At 33.9% G+C, this 18452-nt stretch overlaps 1 protein-coding gene across 1 annotated transcript in view; it reads right to left on the reverse strand.

The window, feature by feature from the left end:
- LOC144436596 (patched domain-containing protein 3-like) overlaps positions 1 to 18452 on the reverse strand; it is a 28622-nt gene that overhangs the window by 6559 nt on the left and 3611 nt on the right. The window contains exons 3-18 of the mRNA XM_078125418.1: positions 17026 to 17096; positions 13414 to 13533; positions 11052 to 11199; positions 10604 to 10701; positions 10325 to 10445; positions 9644 to 9767; positions 8237 to 8346; positions 6822 to 7133; positions 6338 to 6475; positions 5247 to 5439; positions 4189 to 4304; positions 3624 to 3782; positions 3221 to 3346; positions 2284 to 2428; positions 1554 to 1675; positions 514 to 777 (exon numbers count right to left, since the gene is read on the reverse strand). Coding sequence (XP_077981544.1) covers positions 514 to 777; positions 1554 to 1675; positions 2284 to 2428; positions 3221 to 3346; positions 3624 to 3782; positions 4189 to 4304; positions 5247 to 5439; positions 6338 to 6475; positions 6822 to 7133; positions 8237 to 8346; positions 9644 to 9767; positions 10325 to 10445; positions 10604 to 10701; positions 11052 to 11199; positions 13414 to 13533; positions 17026 to 17096 — 2367 coding nt within the window. The remainder of the gene's footprint in view (positions 1 to 513; positions 778 to 1553; positions 1676 to 2283; positions 2429 to 3220; positions 3347 to 3623; positions 3783 to 4188; positions 4305 to 5246; positions 5440 to 6337; positions 6476 to 6821; positions 7134 to 8236; positions 8347 to 9643; positions 9768 to 10324; positions 10446 to 10603; positions 10702 to 11051; positions 11200 to 13413; positions 13534 to 17025; positions 17097 to 18452) is intronic.

Consider the following 18452-nt stretch of genomic DNA (forward strand, 5'->3'; position numbering starts at 1 on the left):
TATTCTCAGATATGATGGATTCTGTTAGGCATCATGGTTAAATCATTTTTTCAAAAGAAATGTCCAATTTCTTTTGGGATCCTTATACCTGTTTGAATAAGATTTCTTATTTGATAACTGCTGTTGCAATATTGGGTCAATTTTGATGTTAGTTTGCATTGTAGGTGGGTGTACATAATAATTTATTTGATGCTAGAGTTCAAACATGCTAGGCACAGTGGCTTGAAGATAATCGCAAGCATGGCAGAGTTCCAAAGAGACAGTAAAACAGACTGCAAGCAAAAAAAATAGTTTATAGTGCAATCTTGCTTTATAGATGAAAAGAACAAGTTACTAGATAAATATTTCATCATCACTATCATCTTGTGCATCATCAATATTTTCTGGGATTTTCTCATCAACTGTCTCATAAAGTTTCTCATCAACAGTGTCATTACTTGCATCATCAATATTTATCTCTCTGTGAACCTCAGCATCATCATTGTCCATTGTTGCTGTGGCAACAGACTGTACCTGTGTTCCATCACTGTTCATGACTAGTACCTCATCACCGTTGGCAACAATAACATGGTTTGGTCTTGGGATAATGATGGGATTGTCATATCCATCCATGGTCTTGGCAGCACCATTCTTGCTTGTCTCCAAGGCAATGGCATCATCCTCCTTTGTTCCTCTTTCTTCTGCTGACATGTAAGGTGATGGACCAATCCAACTTAGTAGTACCGGTAAAACCATTAAGCCGTGGAAAAGACCAAATAGTACCACAAGGAAAAATATCTATAAAAAGTAAACACATCCAAGTTTAATTCAGGATATATTTTTACATAATTTTTTCCTCTTTTTTAACCTAACTTAATTACTTTCTGACTGGTAATAATTCATGCTATTTATAATGTCTTTAAACTCCAATGTTTGAATACAGTGTGTGATATCATATTACTGGTCCAGTGAAAATTAATTTAATAGAAATTAATGTCAGGAAAAAATGAAAATTCACAGTTGTATGTAAAGTGTTGTGAAGGTTATAATTAATCTGGTGCACATGGATTAAACTTTTCATTAATGTTTAAGATGTCAGTTACTGCCTACATGTAGTTTGAAAATGTGTACCGCCTGTTTCAAGTTACTGTTTACTATTAAACTCCATTATACAACCACACAGAAACCAATAAGAAACTGTATCTTGTACACTAAGGATAGTAAGACAGCAAGATGGCAACTTCTTACTACATTTGGTCTATTATGAAATAAAGCATTTTAAACATACAACAACTAGACACACATGCATTAAATGTTTTGACATCAACATTTGATATCTGCATGGTGGCACTTAGTTCATTTCATTCAGACAAACTGTTGCAAGAAACTGTATAATTTAATCTTGTTAATTGAAAGTGTACTATATGCATTTTCTTTTTGGTGTAAGTTGTGTATGCATGGTTGTATCACACAAAGCCAGTGAATGATACCTTGAAATGGGCTGTATTTTATAGCTTGATGTACCCAACAACCAAAGAATACATAAATAAAATCTCACAGTACTTTATACTCACCTTGAAGAAAGTTTTGAATATATAAGAGTTGGATGCTATAAGAAGTACAAAGGCTAAGAATGTACTAACTCCACCATTGAACACTGCAGGTCCTATCTCACCTAATGTATATTTAGCACGACCTGTAATGTGAGAACAATTACATCAAATGATATTATGGCTGAATGTACAAGAAATCATCTAATAAATGATTCAAATGAAAATCATTATGCATATTAACATACATACATAGTTTACATACATACATACATACATACATACATACATACATACACACACACACATACACACACACATACATACACACACATACATACATACATACATACATACATACATACATACATACATACATACATACACACACACACATACATACATACATACATACTTACACATACATACACATACATACATACATACATACATGCATGAATATAAGTGTGCATGCATGCGTGCATGTTATGTATGTACGTATGTGCATAAATACATACGCGCACACATGCCGCACACGTACATGAATGAATATAAGTGTGCATGCATGCGTACATGTTATGTACATACGTATGTGCATAAATACATGGCATACATGTATGCACACACATACAAATACACATTACAAAATACTAACTTGAGTAAAATTCAAATTTACTAACACATGATTTATGTCTTATTGCTATCACATTTGGACATTTGGCTTGAAATAACAGATTGCACAAGAAAGACTTACGGTTTCTGTCACCAACTATTGTCATAAAAGTGTGTCCAATATGAGCTGAATAATCCACTGTTAATCCAACAGCCAGGATTAGATTAATGGTTGTCACTGTATCTATAGTTAATCCCCAGAAATACATCATTCCCACTACGTCCACCTACCAATCAAAATTCAATCACAATTTTAGAATTTGAAAATATTGTTCTGAACACATATCTTTCAAAACATTTCATTTTCACCTTTAAAAATGAATAGTTTCCTACACAGTAAAATAAATGCATTTGATGTTCATCCATGTTACAGGAGGGGTACTCAGAATGTTTTGGTAGTATTTCCACTGGGTTATTGTTATAATGGAAGATTACGTCATTAAAAAAAAGATGAACACCTGTATATTATCTATTGTAGAATTCTACCTCATGCTACAGAGTCAAAATAGGGCAATATGGCCGACTTATTTTCATTTGTGCCTATAAAAGTAATGCATTTGTAGTATGTGGAGCCAAAATCAAGTTGTCAACCAAGAAATTACATAATAGTTTAATCTTTATATCATATGCATAGGTGGTAAAATTCTTTTTCAGGTAACAAGAACTGACATCTATCTGACCATACAAATCTTAATTATTCTCATAAAAGTTACATGAGCTCGTTTGGCTAAAATCCTCTTTGACACCATTTCTAATGATTATAAGTTTACATGTATATCAAGATAAAACAATTGTCATACATGCTATTGAAAACATCAGCTTAGTCTTCACATGATTTGAGAAAGATGACAAGGCTGAACAACATGACCTTTCTTTGTATGGTCTATTCTAATGTTGGCTTGTACATGACTCATTGCCCAGAGAATAGTAATGGTTAATAAACATGAATATTCATTGTTTGTATTATCATGTGACTAATGACCTTTGAACTCCAACCAATCACTATGATTCTTACTTACCAATGAAACAATGACACATAGGAATACCAGTAGTGCAGTCCACAGATTGGCAATTAATATCAAAGTCACCAAGAAGACAGCAGCCATAGCTAGACCTAAATTACGGTATAATTCCTCCTTAATTACCTGTTATATCAAAACATGAAAACAAAATTAAACATAATTATTTAATTATTACAGGCACTTGATGTGTTTAAAAAATTATTGTTTCAAGTGGGCATATGGATGAAAAATTATTTTGGCATTTTAATGAATAAGTCAACTTTATTATGTTTTTTTACCATGTACACCACAGACCTAAGTCAATGTTTGTAACTCAATAATGTGTAAAAAACTGAAGAAATATATAAAAAGTTTGTTACTGTACAGGAAATGATTTTGACTCGTGGTAAAATGTTTATACCTTATCAGCATCCCAATTAGGAAAGACATCAGCGTACGCAAATGCAGCTTCATCTGATGAAAACCCAATATCATCAATAAGCTTATAAAGGCTTTCTTTGGCAGCAATCTTCTCTGATGAATCTCCCAAAGTAATAAACTGGAAATTTAACCTGGAATACTATATCAAACAAATCTCTAATATTAAGACATAAATTATAAATTATAGAAAATATAACTCGTAACATCAAGAAACATTTTCCCTTGTTGCCACAATTGTTTATAACATCCGTACCAAGTGTAAAAGTATACAGTTATATTTCCTTAATCATCAGCCCTGGACATTCAATTTAATTCAAACTTCTTAAAAAAGTTCACTCATCATGCAAAACTAGTAGTAGATTCAAGTAGTTTTTGTACTAAATTCTGACTGGAGAGGTAGAAAATCATATTTGTATAATCATAAATCAATAACAAGCAAAACTAAACATAACATAGTACTATCAAAATCTAGCATAATACATCAAACATTAACACAACAATCTGCTGACTTCAGCACAAAAAACAAATGACAATATTTTACTTACAGTGATATTTCCCCCTGACATTTTGACATCATCTGAATGTCTTCTACCTTCATTTGTCTGTGATAAAAACTCTACAGCCCAAGTATAAAAGACAGTCTCTGTAGTTGGTATATTATCTGTAAAAATAAAACACCTATCAGTGTTTGTACACAGAACCCCATTTGACACCTTCTAAAGTCAATGACCTCTCCATTTTAAGGGAGAACAATTGGGAAAAATTTCACTGAAAATCAATGTTCTCAAAATGTCTCCAAACTTTGCATATGTAAGATTGCTTCTGGTCCTTTTGAAATAAAGTAACATCAACAGTTTAACCAGTTCATTTCCAAGTTGCAGTTCATGTTAAAAGCTTCAGGAAATAAAGGTATTTTTGCAAGCTATGAATTCTGAGTAGTCATTTCATGATTTTAATATTTACATCACATATTACATATGGTTGCCAATAAAAACCTACTATTTGATCTGTTTCAGTCAGTCCTTGCAATAGGCATTGAATGCACATTGGGAGTCACCAAACATGTACCGTATATGTAGGAGAACATCATGAATATTCATGACTCCGAGGAAGAACCTACAATATTTTTCAGAACTAACCGATGAGACAACATATTCTTCATTTCTGAATATGGACATTGAACTTCACAGAAGACAGAACACTGGTGTATATTTAGTTTTTATAAAATACTTTGTGTTTAGCAATTGTCTCAGATCATATCACATGATATTGACCAATGGTGACCCTGATTTGCATATAGTGACACTATTCGTATTCCATTTTTCCAAGGGCACTATTCATGTAGCATGGAAGTCTTATTAAGGATTTGTTTTGCCTATAGAAAGAATATGTGCCCGAGAATGTGATGTGTTATAAAAATGTGATGTGTTATAAATCACTTGTCCTTATTCAGGCACTAGTGCTGTTATGTAGCAACTATTTCCCTAAGAAAACAGTTGTTGCATAACAGCCCTGATGGTAATAGACAATCTACTACTGCCTTCATAGCCAGGTAATAAGTGCATAATATGACCTAGTTCTCATGATTAATATCCTTACTTACCAGGTCCCATATTAGGATCACTATCCTTGTTGTTCTTCATCCATACCCTGAAATCTTCAAACCAACTATCAACAGTCAGTATATAGTCATTGTTTTCTAGTTCATCATATAAATCATCTATCTTGTCATACTCTGTGTAATAGTCAACATCTCGAAGATAAACATCTCCTGTGAAACCGTCTGATGGGAAATACTGTAAACAAAACACACATCTAGTTATGGACAACATGATGTTTATCAGAGAATAACATCCCCACTTCAAGTGTTCATTTGAACATTTTTTAGAAAAAAAAGAAAATTACAATAAAATCATGAATCAATTCTATAATTTTCTTTATTTGTATGTGAAATTTGATCCATGAGTATGTCTGTGTGTCTGAAAAGTTCTATTTCGCTGGTATTTTTAAAAAGAGAACTAAAAATAGCATTTTTGACATTTGTGGTTTTTTTGGCCAATGGTCTGAAAATACAGTACACACTGGCTATTATTTGTTAACATGCTAAGGGATTAAGATTAAGATAGTGATAATGGTTTTGGTTAGATCCAATTAACATACACATATTCTATTGTCAATCACTTGTTGTTCTTCTTTACTTGTAATCTTGGATACAATAATTTTTTTGAATAATTTATTTCTTACAAATTAGATAGTATAAAATCTAGCATTTCAGCATTCTTACTTAAACCTCTCGGAAACAAGATAGTTGAAACACACTTTCTTCTGAATTGTTGGTGTACAAGTTTCAACTCATTTCAGACATAAATGTACAAATCAGATTTACCCTCGGGCCCTAAACCAATTCCTATCCCTATCCTAAACATAACTCTAGCATTCACTCGCCAACTTGAATACAAATAAGTATCTATTGTACAGTTGGTTGGATTCACTGTTGTATTCATCTCGTTGCTAGACAATTGGGCAATTATGCTAATTTATAAGTGATAATCACATAGTGCCAAAGGCACTGTCGAATGCATCAGAGGTACTTTCATTCTCAGCTTTCGTTCGGCAACCCTCCAAGTGCAGATCTAGGTCTTGCTATAAGAGTACAACTTTCTTCAAGCTAGTTTTTGTTTACTTGCACAGTACCTGATCACTGGCATCTAGATATTCTACAACATAGGAATCCTCTGGTAGAAACCATTCAAACTGAAACTCTTGTTTCAAGTTTATTGTACCCCATATATTGACTCCAACCAGAGCCAGTGATGCAATGACCACTATAATCTGAGGAAAGAACATGAAAAAATATCAATTTTAATTTCAGATGTGAAATGGAATATGTTATAAGTATTATTATAGATTTATGGTTGAAAGTCAGGGACTCCATCCCAAATTCTTGCATTTATGTCAACTTAATCTTATACTCTGCAGTACAGCCAAAATGATTAGATAGGATCAATTTTTTGTTTTTGGTCCAATATTTCTACAGTTCTGCAAAGGCTTAAAGTCTTATGTTTACAAACTGTCAAATTATAATTTGGGTCAAAAGTTAATTGCAAACTTGAATCTCAGCCATTTAAAAGTTGTTATTGTTCATTGTTTTTTGTATAAAAACCATTAAGTAAAATACCTTCACTGGTAGTTTCATTAAAAAGTTGCTGTAAACATGTCTAAAGAATTCCTGCATTATATCCGTTCTATTGCAGCACTGTTGATAATCAGGTCCATGTTGATAACAGCAGCAGCATGCATTTCTCTTGTTGTCAATGCGCTTCTGGTCAATTGTCAGACATGCGGTGAAGAACGTGACACAGAAGAAGAAGAGGAAAAAGATACCAATGGCACAGTAAACACAGAATGAACGGAGGGCAGGTAGGATGGTTGTAGCACCAATACCAAAGGCCACAAAATCTGTGATGGAGGTTACTGTTATTGATACACCCTGTGAAAAAGAGACAGAAAAGTAAAAATGTTGGAATTTTTGAAATTAAGGAAAAGAATAATTTCTCCAAAGTAGTTTTCTAGAATTCCAATCAAGCAAAATAACAAGCCCTGATGGCTAGATAATGTGGAAACATTCTTGAATTCCAGTCTGAATTACCGCTGCAGTGTTAACTTGCATATTTATAGACTCAACTTTGCATGTTTAATGACTCATCTTGCATGTTTGACTCAACTTGTATATTTAATGACTCGATTTGCATATTTGACTTAATTTTCATATTTAATGACTCGACTTGCATATTTAATGACTTGCATATTTATCAATCAACTTGCATACATTGACTCAATTTGCATAATTATTCAATTTGCCCTCTCTACCAGTTATTGTATTTATTGTTCAACACTGGTCAAATTCATTTCTTCCTGATAAAGATGGAAGTCACTGCTAGTTTGTGATTCGATCTATGCATCTATCTACATGCTAGATTTTTATTGTTGTTGCTCTTTTGCTAGTCTTTCTCATTTTGTAATGTTCAGACCGCTGAGACATGTTTGTGTAGTGGTCTTTAAACAATAAATTATTATTATTATTATTATTATTATTATTATTATTATTATTATTATTATTAAATGTATTATGCTGTCACACATGCTGATGTGTATAATATGCTGCATGTCTCAAGTAATTGATTTCACAATTTCACTTATTTCCCAACTATCTATTGATACATAACACTGATATCCAAAACTGAACACAATTTGCTGAAAATGATTACTTTATGAGTAAAACTATTCCTGCAATAGAAACTTTAGGGTACTGTAACAGATGAAATGCATAATTAGAATGCAGACTCTCATAACAATAATTTAGAGATATCATATTGGCTAAGTACAGAGCAGTGTGCCCGTTAATGAAAGACAACATTTGTTGTTATTGGTCAAAATGATAAATACTAGGTTTTCATGTGAGTCATCACACAGTGAGAGATAGGGAACTTTAAAGTTTGGTGGGTAACAAGAGATTATGTGTGACTCATCAGTGGTACATCAAATTGGTTTAGAGTGTACATTGGCACAGAAAGCTAGTTGACCAATACTCACTGCATGTCTAAGTGCCTCCCCTACTCTCTCATGCAGCTCATATTTCCTTTTCTGTTGTGATAGGTTATTCCATGCTTGTACAATAACAAACATGTCATCCACACCAATACCTATATATACATGAGACAATGTGATAGGTTATTCCATTCTTGTACAATAACAAACATGTCATCCACACCAATACCTATATATACAAATGTATGATGAGACAATGTGATAGTTAGGTTATTCCATGCTTGTACAATAACAAACATGTCATCCACACCAATACCTATATATATATGAGACAATGTGATAGTTAGGTTATTCTATACTTGTACAGTAACAAACATGTCATCCACACCAATACCTATATATATATGAGACAATGTGATAGTTAGGATATTCTATACTTGTACAGTAACAAACATGTCATCCACACCAATACTTATATGCGACGTGTAAGTAAAATTCGAGTTAGATGATATTTTCTTCATAGAATACAATATAATATTATTTGATTTCAATAAATGATCACTTCTGTTCAAATCTTGATGAAATACATGTACCAACACTTACCGATCCATCGATACTATTATTCAAATGCAAAGGCTATTCACCAAGTGGCAAATAGTAGCTTTAAAGCCACTTTTCACCCAGCCACTCGGCCAATAACAGGTGAATAGCAGCTATTCTGACACTATTCACTCAGCAGCTGGATTCATTACTGTTGATTTTGATCAGTTGTGTTGACTGACAAAGCTTGCGATAATAACTGATATGACAACTCTTAATTAAAGTCCACATTGATCAACTTAAAAAGGTGACAACAGGGAGTGCCAAGTTGAACTGCATGTGTTACTTTGAGTTTCAAGTGAGATTTCAGGAAAGTATAACATTTTTGCATGATGGTTTTCACATTATTTCACATGTCAATATCAAGGTCACAACAACTCCCATACAAGACACTATAGCTCGATGAATATAGTGAGTGACACCATACTCACACCATTTATGTATGATAAGATAAGGTAAAATTTTATTGAGTCCTTCAAAGGGAAATGTAAATGCCTGCCACAAAACTGATATAAAAATAAACAATGGTTGAACTTGGGTGTATAGAAAAGATTGCTACGACAAAAAGTATTGGGCCCTTGTTTTAGTTAGGGTGCTACACAGTAGTAATGTATATTGACCAGAAACTCAAGACTAGGGTTCGATGGGATAAATGTAGTCTTGTTGTGTTGTTGATTCATTAACACCCAAAAGTGCAACAGAGTTGTCAAATTAAGGTGTGTAACCTATCTTTAATCATCCTGGAATTTGAAAGTCAATACTGGGATTCATAATATATCTTCAAAACTATAACTTACTGTGAGAAAATATTTTAATGCATCACATAGAAGATAATAAAAGATAAAAACTTACCAAGCAGTAGAAATGGTAAGACGGTATGGACAGGACCATAGAAAAAACCACAGGCTGAGGAGAAACCTATGGCTACAAGTATAGATAAACCAATGACAATTACACCTCCCACTGCAATGTAAAACTGTGGAATGGAGAGAAAATAAACACAGAATAAATTTGATAATTTGACAAATCTTGTACTCCTTTAATGTCTAAATTACAGTCATTTGATACTGTAGAAACTGATCATTATTTTTATGACTGTAAATTCATAAATTATCAACTAAATCTTCATTCCACAGCCATCATTTCCAACAACTGGGGAAACTTGATTTGTTTAGATGGAAATCTAGCTAGACATCATGCAAAGAAGTTTAACACATAATGTCAGTAGTAATCCATCAGACATTAACAGGCATTAGTAATTGACTCATTTTCAATTAAGTCCAACCTATATATCTTCCAGTTTGCGTGGCCATGACAACGTCATTGGTTTATATTTAGCACACTCATTGCATTAAATGGATTCAAATACATCTCTTGGTAGTAATTTAAAAATTCAACACAAGAATGTTGTTGTAAAGAAATGGATTTCCCTAGATGTTGGAAGAGATCTTCAGATTCAAAAGTAAATGGATATAAGCATGTAGACTTCATGCACTTACATGTGAAATTCTACAAAGTGAATCTAACACTTACCTTGTGTTCTATCATGGTGAACTTGCCTAGCATTATAGCAATATAAACAATAATTAACATATATCCAGCAGATAAGAAAGTGATATCACCTTGTATACTTTTACCAGACTCCTCACGAAAACTTTACAGAAAAAAAATAAACAAAAGAAATTACATATTAAAACAAATGTGCTTATCTTGTTACCTTATGTTTATGCAACAAAATTAATATGTTTATTACAATCATTTCAAGAAAATGAGCTCTTTGAGGATTGTGTCTCTATGACAAGTTACACTGACCTAAAAATAGTGAACACATATACTGATGAAATATCTTTATGTCCTGCTAAAGCCAAATCCGCACATTCATCCTCCCAGGCATTAGCCACCAAGTCATCCTGAAAAGGAAAATAAACAATAAACATGTAAACAGGACAACAAAGCATCATCGTTAGACAATACTTTTATTCAAAAGATTTTTAGAAAAAAAATTGGAACTCTTAAAATCTGTATCTGAATTAGACTAAATCTTTTAATACACTATTTGAGGTTTTATGTTTATTCATAATACCGACAGACTTTCTGGGAAGGTTTCAGTAAATGCAGATTTGTTGAATATTTTAGTAAAACATTCAAAGGGAACTGATCGACTTTGGTGATGGTACATTCTGAAGTAGAGGACCGAATACATGAAACAACAAAATGTGAAAAAAAACATAATTTTCTTTTTTGAAATTGTATATCTTACATCATCGCCAGTTTCTGGATTGTATACCCTGTTGTCTTTTAGAAAGTAATTCATGCCAGTAGCTTGAGCTGAAATAATGCTACCAGTACTGCTATATGTGATATCACCAAGCCAACTGTTGATGTCTATGGGTGTATAATATACAGGACTGCAATGAAAAAGAATCAAGAGTTAACTGTGGTTATAATATCGCTATGCCAACTATCAAATCCATGGGTATATAATATACAGGACTGCAAAAAAAGTTATGAGTAGCTAGATCATTTAAGTCTTCTATCTTGAGTTGCACGTTGATTAATTATTACTAAATATGTTATTATTTTCTTTCATGGAGCTCACAATCAGAAATGTATGTGCACAGCTCTGCTTCTCACTCACTGACAATACAATGTATGTAGAGAAAGAAATCCCACACAGTATTAAAATGAATATAATTGTGGTGAATCAGATCTTGTGATAGACACTTTATGGTTTCTTTTTACATACATCACAGATATGACTGTGGCATTTGGTAAATCTAAATGACAATATTTTATTAGGTTTTCATAATTACAAAGAGTAAGTTGTCTTGTAAGTATATACCACATATTACTAGGGGTTGCAAGGAATTTTGGTTCACTACAAGAAATCGCAGCGTATAATGATGCATCAGTTCGGTTTGATAATAAAGGACAAACTGCTAATGTCATTAAAAAAATACCGCCAATGGTGTTGTAAGACAACTGTAGAGTTTTTAAAAATGTTTATCCATATGGTAGTCCATGCTAACAAGAAGTGTTCATTTGTTGAATGACTATCCAGTTGCCTATCCAACCTTGTTGCTATCTTTACGATATATGCTATCATTTGGGCGTGGTCTTGTTGCTAGGCACATTTGCATACATTTTTTGAATGTTTATTCAATTGTCTATTAATCCCTGTTGTTATCTTTGTGAAATACACGACCGTTTGGCTTTTGCTATGGGCGTGGTCATGGTTGCATACATTTTTCGAATGTTTACTCATTTGCCTACCAGATGATGTTGATATTTGACCAAAATATACTGCCATTTTGGTGTTCCTAAGGGCGTGGTCATGGTCACTAGGGCCAATTTTCTCAAAATGTTTTGAAGAAAATCTGCAGAATAACTTTCAGAAGCATGTCACCCAGTTTCAGACTCAGTGACCAAGTACTTTTTGAGATATAATTTTTTGACCAAAAATGAACATTTGTACACCTAATTTGCATATCACTCATGGAATCATTGTATGCTTAATATTTCTTCATCCATACATCCCTAGATGCATTCCCATTAAAATAATAGCCCAATCTGCTCATTAGTTTTGGAATTATAGATTTTTGACCAAAAAGACACATTTTAGCCCTAATTTGCATATCACTGGTGGAATCATCATGTCATGAACATTTCTTAATCTAAATAACACCCCTAAGAATGTTCCGACCAAATTTCAGACTGATCTGCCCAGTAGTTTTTTTTACCAAAAATCACATTTTTTTTTACCTAAATTACACACTGGTGGTAAGATCCCTTTGATTTGAACAATTTTCCAACTAGACACCCATGGTAATACGCCCACCAAATATCCAGCGGTGTTTGACTTTTAAGTAAATAATTTTTTGGTAAATCATCCTGAACGTTGAAGTCAAGGTCAAAGACTTAAAATACAGCTTGCACTTGATAATATGGAGAGACTTGGATGGAGTCTATCATATAGTCTTTGAGATTTGCTGTATATGACTTGTGACAATATGGACTCCATTCAGTCAAATTTGCATATGTCGCTAAACAAACTGATGTCCATATAACGTCCCATATGATACATCAGCTTTGTGCTAAGTTTAAATGAAATTGAATATTGCATGTTAGTGACAGACAGACAGACAGACAGATGGATGGATGGACAGAACCCATTGCAATAGTATGGGGGGGGGGGGGCGCTAATTACATACAAGAATGTTGTATTAATATGAAAGAATCGACAACTAATGCAAACCACACAATTATGAACACATCCACAGTGCTAACTAATACAAGACAATGCCATTGTGAACAATACCCTTAACAACATGATACATATATACATATTGTATTAAAAACATCATGAGATAATTGCTCTGTTTCCATAGACACTAACTGAAAGTAAGAGTGAAGAGGGTTTTCACACAAATGCATCTGATAAACAAGTTCTAAAGCCAACCTGACACCTACAACTGATCTGTTGAATTATTAAATGCAGTCTTGAACTGACTTCTGTGTGTGAGTGTTGACTAATTGTGCCATTTTAGTGCAAGACCATCCTACCAGAGATAACAGCCTCAAGATAGAGTGATAGTACGTGTGAGATGTTTCGATCTCCTTACCTTGTAATATTTTCCTGGTTCACCATATCCAATATGTCACTCTCTGTTAGACTGTTGATAATGGTCTCATTGAATGACCACAGTTCTAATAAACTGCTAGCCCAACATTTACCAGCAATCCTGTAAACAAACAAACATTTAGAATGTAAGTGTGCAAATCTCACTTAGTACTTTCCAAAGGGGAGTCTGATTTCAGTATAATCCTAAAACTAACTGTGTAACGACAGCACCTCAGACCACCGAACAAATTCTGGACCTAACAGTATTTTTGTGTTTCCATAACAAAGAGAAATAAATGAGATTTGATAAATATGAGAATTTAATTTTTTGCCATATATCAGTTCAACATTAATATGAAACTGAAACACTATAGGTAAATTTCCTTTCCGGTTCTCTCTTAATTCCCCCATAGTTGTGCCCAAGCATCACCACATGAAAATGAAGACAATTTATTTGAGTTGGCATGTGTGCCGTACATTTAACCCCCCCCCCCCCCCCCCATGAATTGTGAGAAATTAATCTTTAAAGTTTTTCCAACACCATTTTTACATCAAACAGTAAACACATACTATAACAGTACTACATTCCAATTTCCTCCACTACATTGCTATCTCCTCCCTCCATGTAACCCAATTCCTTTTCACACAAGAATCAGGAATCCTTATACATAGCCCAATAGTAAGTAGCACTGCATGTACACACAATAACATGTAAGTGATTGCTAGAATTTTAAATACTGTATGTCATTCTTTACATCATACAAAACATATGCCTTTGGGCTAAACAATTACCGAAAGAGACAGATGAAAACTGATCTGCACACAAAGGTAGCCTTAATTGCTGGTTTATTTAAGCCTGTGTCCTTAGTAAATCATCTCCTCTTGTATGATGTTTGGTACCTTTCCGTTTCTGCTATGATTTCACAGCTACACTCAAGACATTGTACTGTTTGCATTCAAAGTAAACATTCTTTTTATCATTATATATCTACACTGACATCTACTTCTCTGAGAAAAAACAGAACTTGCTTGATAAAATTCAGTTTTACAATGCGTATTTATCTACACTGCATCTAGAAGTCCAGGCATTGTGCGTAATGCAAACCTGATATTCAACATATAATCGTATATGCATACATTTACTTTGACTAGTTTCCATGGCAACGTATATAAATACAAATGGAATGAACATGATTACAATTAATGTAATAGGACTCCAATGTCAATGAAAGTATAACTTCAAAACTTTCTACAGTCCCTCCATCATGACTATGACTTGGGCACAGTCCCTCCATCATGACTATGACTTGGGCACAGTCCCTCCATCATGACTATGACTTGGGCACAGTCCCTCCATCATGACTATGACTTGGGCACAGTCCCTCCATCATGACTATGACTTGGGCACAGTCCCTCCATCATGACTATGACTTGGCCACAGTCCCTCCATCATGACTATGACTTGCGTACAGTCCCTCCATCATGACTATGACTTGGGCACAGTCCCTCCATCATGACTATGACTTGGGCACAGTCCCTCCATCATGACTATGACTTGGGCACAGCCCCTCCATCATGACTATGACTTGGGCACAGTCCCTCCATCATGACTGTGACTTGGGCACAGTCCCTCCATCATGACTGTGACTTGGGCACAGTCCCTCCATCATGACTTTGACTTGGGCACAGTCCCTCCATCATGACTATGACTTGGGCACAGTCCCTCCATCATGACTATGACTTGGGCACAGTCCCTCCATCATGACTATGACTTGGGCACAGTCCCTCCATCATGACTATGACTTGGGCACAGTCCCTCCATCATGACTATGACTTGGGCACAGTCCCTCCATCATGACTATGACTTGGGCACAGTCCCTCCATCATGAGTTAAACATAATCAGGGTTTATCCTCACCTACACCTTAAGTCAATTTCATCAAACTTTGTCTGTCATTCATCACATGGTGTACCATGTGTCATGTAACATGAATGAGTGATTTGAAAGATACATTAAGATGGCATGCATGCCATCATATCAGGCTGAAATAGAGAAGAACTCATGGTAATGAAAAAAATATTTAATTAATAAGTGAAACTATTTGTGAAAAAAAAAATGTTTGTGATAGCAGTACTGGTAACATTGTGCTGCCTAATTGAACCTCTATAGTCACTCTAGTCTAATAGCAAGTTTCTCCTATACACTGCAAGTAAATATCATACTTTTATAGATTCAAGATGGGCATTTTTATCATTAATGGCATTTATATGTTGCCATGGTAATAACTTTATCATTTTGATATTTGAACGAGTGGATTGCATAATCTTTATTGATTTCAGGTTTCAACTATTACTATGTTTTACAAAAATCAAGATTATTTATAATTTAAGATTAAAAGTAAATCCTGTTAATTATCAGATAAATTCATTAAACCCATTTGTGATGTCAGTATTTAACCAACCATCAAAGCTTTACATACTAACATCAACATTTGTCAAATATAATTACAATCAAAATTTCCACTGACAGTCAAAAATTCTTTGCAATTCAAAATGTTCACTGTCAGTATTGTCAAGGATTTGTTTCCAAAGAAATTTTGACTTTGTAAGTTGAAATTTTCATTTCTAGTAATAATAATACTATGATCCCAGAGTCTATGAATGTTTACCTCACAATATTCTTAATACTGTTAATTTCTGTATTTTGGCTCTACACTTATTTGAACATTTTTTAGTTGATAATAACGTTTGTACCAAAATACAATGCATTTTGAGACACCTTCAACACTCAACTCCAGGGGTCATATACTTAGTGTTTTATGAGCAAGGCAACATAAGAAGTAATAGGATACGAGACCATACATCTCCACTGATAAGGATATCACTGGTTGTTAGTCCTGTTGTCTTGAAAACACCAAGTCAAGTTTTATGACTAAAGTCTATTTCATACAATCAATCATTTTTAAATGAGTTCAAGTAAGTCACAACACTGTGATTGACAAGGATCTCATATCCAATTACTTCTAGTGTTGCCCTACTAATAAAACGAATTAGCACCCTCCTCAATTGTTTTAAGCTGTTACTCAAAAATCTGTTGTAAATGACATAAATCACTCAGACTGTTTTATACAGTTAATTCTGAGAAACTTACTATAACTTAGTATAAGACTAGAGTGACTATAGAGTTTCAATTAGGCAGCACAATGTTACCACTACTGCTATCACAAACATTTTTTTTCTCACAAATTACACAAAACAAAATACAGATGCTGATAACATGAAAGTATGTGTGTATGTGCTTTCACTGCCTGTATTTTGTTAGTGAAATTCGTAATTGTAATGTTGTGTTTACGCTGTAAAACATAGCATGCCACCTTCGTCTTTCTAGTTTGGTAGTACATGTAATAAAGGCATGATTTATTTAATGAGGTGAGAAAAATAACACAAGCCATGTTCCTATTCATAAAAATGCATATATAGTTAAAACATTTCACATGCTAAAATAAAGTAAAGCCAACAGGTCAAAAAGTATGTTCGCTAAAATCTTGAGAGGCAAAATAAACATATTCAAATAAAATCAATAATACATATCATGAGAATTATAGTATACTTACTTGTAACAAAGGGTTTCCCAATCACCTCCTGTCACACTGATGGATTTTATGGCTTGATCAATAGTCAACATCTATACAGAGAGAGAGAGAGAGAGAGAGAGAGAGAGAGAGAGAGAGAGAGAGAGAGAGAGAGAGAGAGAGAGAGAGAGAGAGAGAGAGAGAGAGAGAGAGAGAGAGAGAGAGAGAGAGAGAGAGAGAGAGAGAGAGAGAGAGAGAGAGAGAGAGAGAGAGAGAGAGAGAGAGAGAGAGAGAGAGAGAGAGAGAGAGAGATGTTATACAGATTGATTCATCTTAAAGACGAGGTGGAGAATATTAACCTTGACCTTGAGAATCAATTTGACTGAAAATCAAATTTAAATCTCTCCAAATGTTGACATATGACAGTGTGTATACCTGGTCCTTGTGAAATATGATGAAATTTGGGCTAACATTGTCAAGATTTTAAGGATAGGTAATTTTTATTTTCACAATTTAGCAGCCATATTGGATTTTAATATGTCCTCTCTTTCAGCAGTTTGTGGTGCATATGCATACTTTGATAATATCTATAATAATAGAATATTGTACAGATCTTGTTATCTGACTCATAGTGACTGTTAGACCCAACACTGTCACTCAAATTTCTGTGGTCGTACAAAGAAAAATATTGAATAAAAAGATTTGGATTTTTTCACCACCAACCTAGGCGTGCTGCTCTAGAATGACTTAGCAATAATTTAAAATGTACCAGACAGTACTGAGTGATTGTCGACATCTAAGTATTGATTTCTGTTTCTTTTCATATTATGTCACAGTGACAGTATTGACAGTATTAATGCAGTGACAGTATTTGGTGTTGCCATAAATTTAAATTTAAACAAAGGTCACAGCACTTTAGTTTGAGAAATTTCATAGCAGGCATATATTGATTATAATCATAACTAATCAATTGAAATCACAGCAGTCATGAATTCATAAAATTGAATATTAATAAAAAGATACAAATATCTTAGGTACATTCAGCAATCTTCTGTAGCAATTCTGACTGGATCAGCTTTACACCTAGGAGGGGGGGGGGGGTATTACTTGGCTGGGTAACATGGTAACATGGTAATGGGTACAGGTGACTGCAATGAATCACAAGCACAAATGCTATATAATTAAAAAGCCAGGGGTCAACAGTCTACATTCGAGCTAGAAACTAAGGGTAAAATGTCTACATTCTGCCAGAACATAGAAGTTAAATGTCTCGGAATCCATTTGGAAATTGGCAACATGGAAACTATGTTATTGAAAAATCTCAGATAAAATTGGGCAAATAGGCAACTTGGAAACTCTGTTGTCAAAACATTATGATCAATTCTCAGATCATACATGCATTAAAAGTAGGGATCGAACATTGATACAGAGTGATTAAAAAATCAAGAGTCAAAAGTCTACATTAGTCA

Source organism: Glandiceps talaboti, chromosome 6 (assembly GCF_964340395.1).
Source record: "Glandiceps talaboti chromosome 6, keGlaTala1.1, whole genome shotgun sequence".
Classification (NCBI taxonomy): domain Eukaryota; kingdom Metazoa; phylum Hemichordata; class Enteropneusta; family Spengelidae; genus Glandiceps; species Glandiceps talaboti.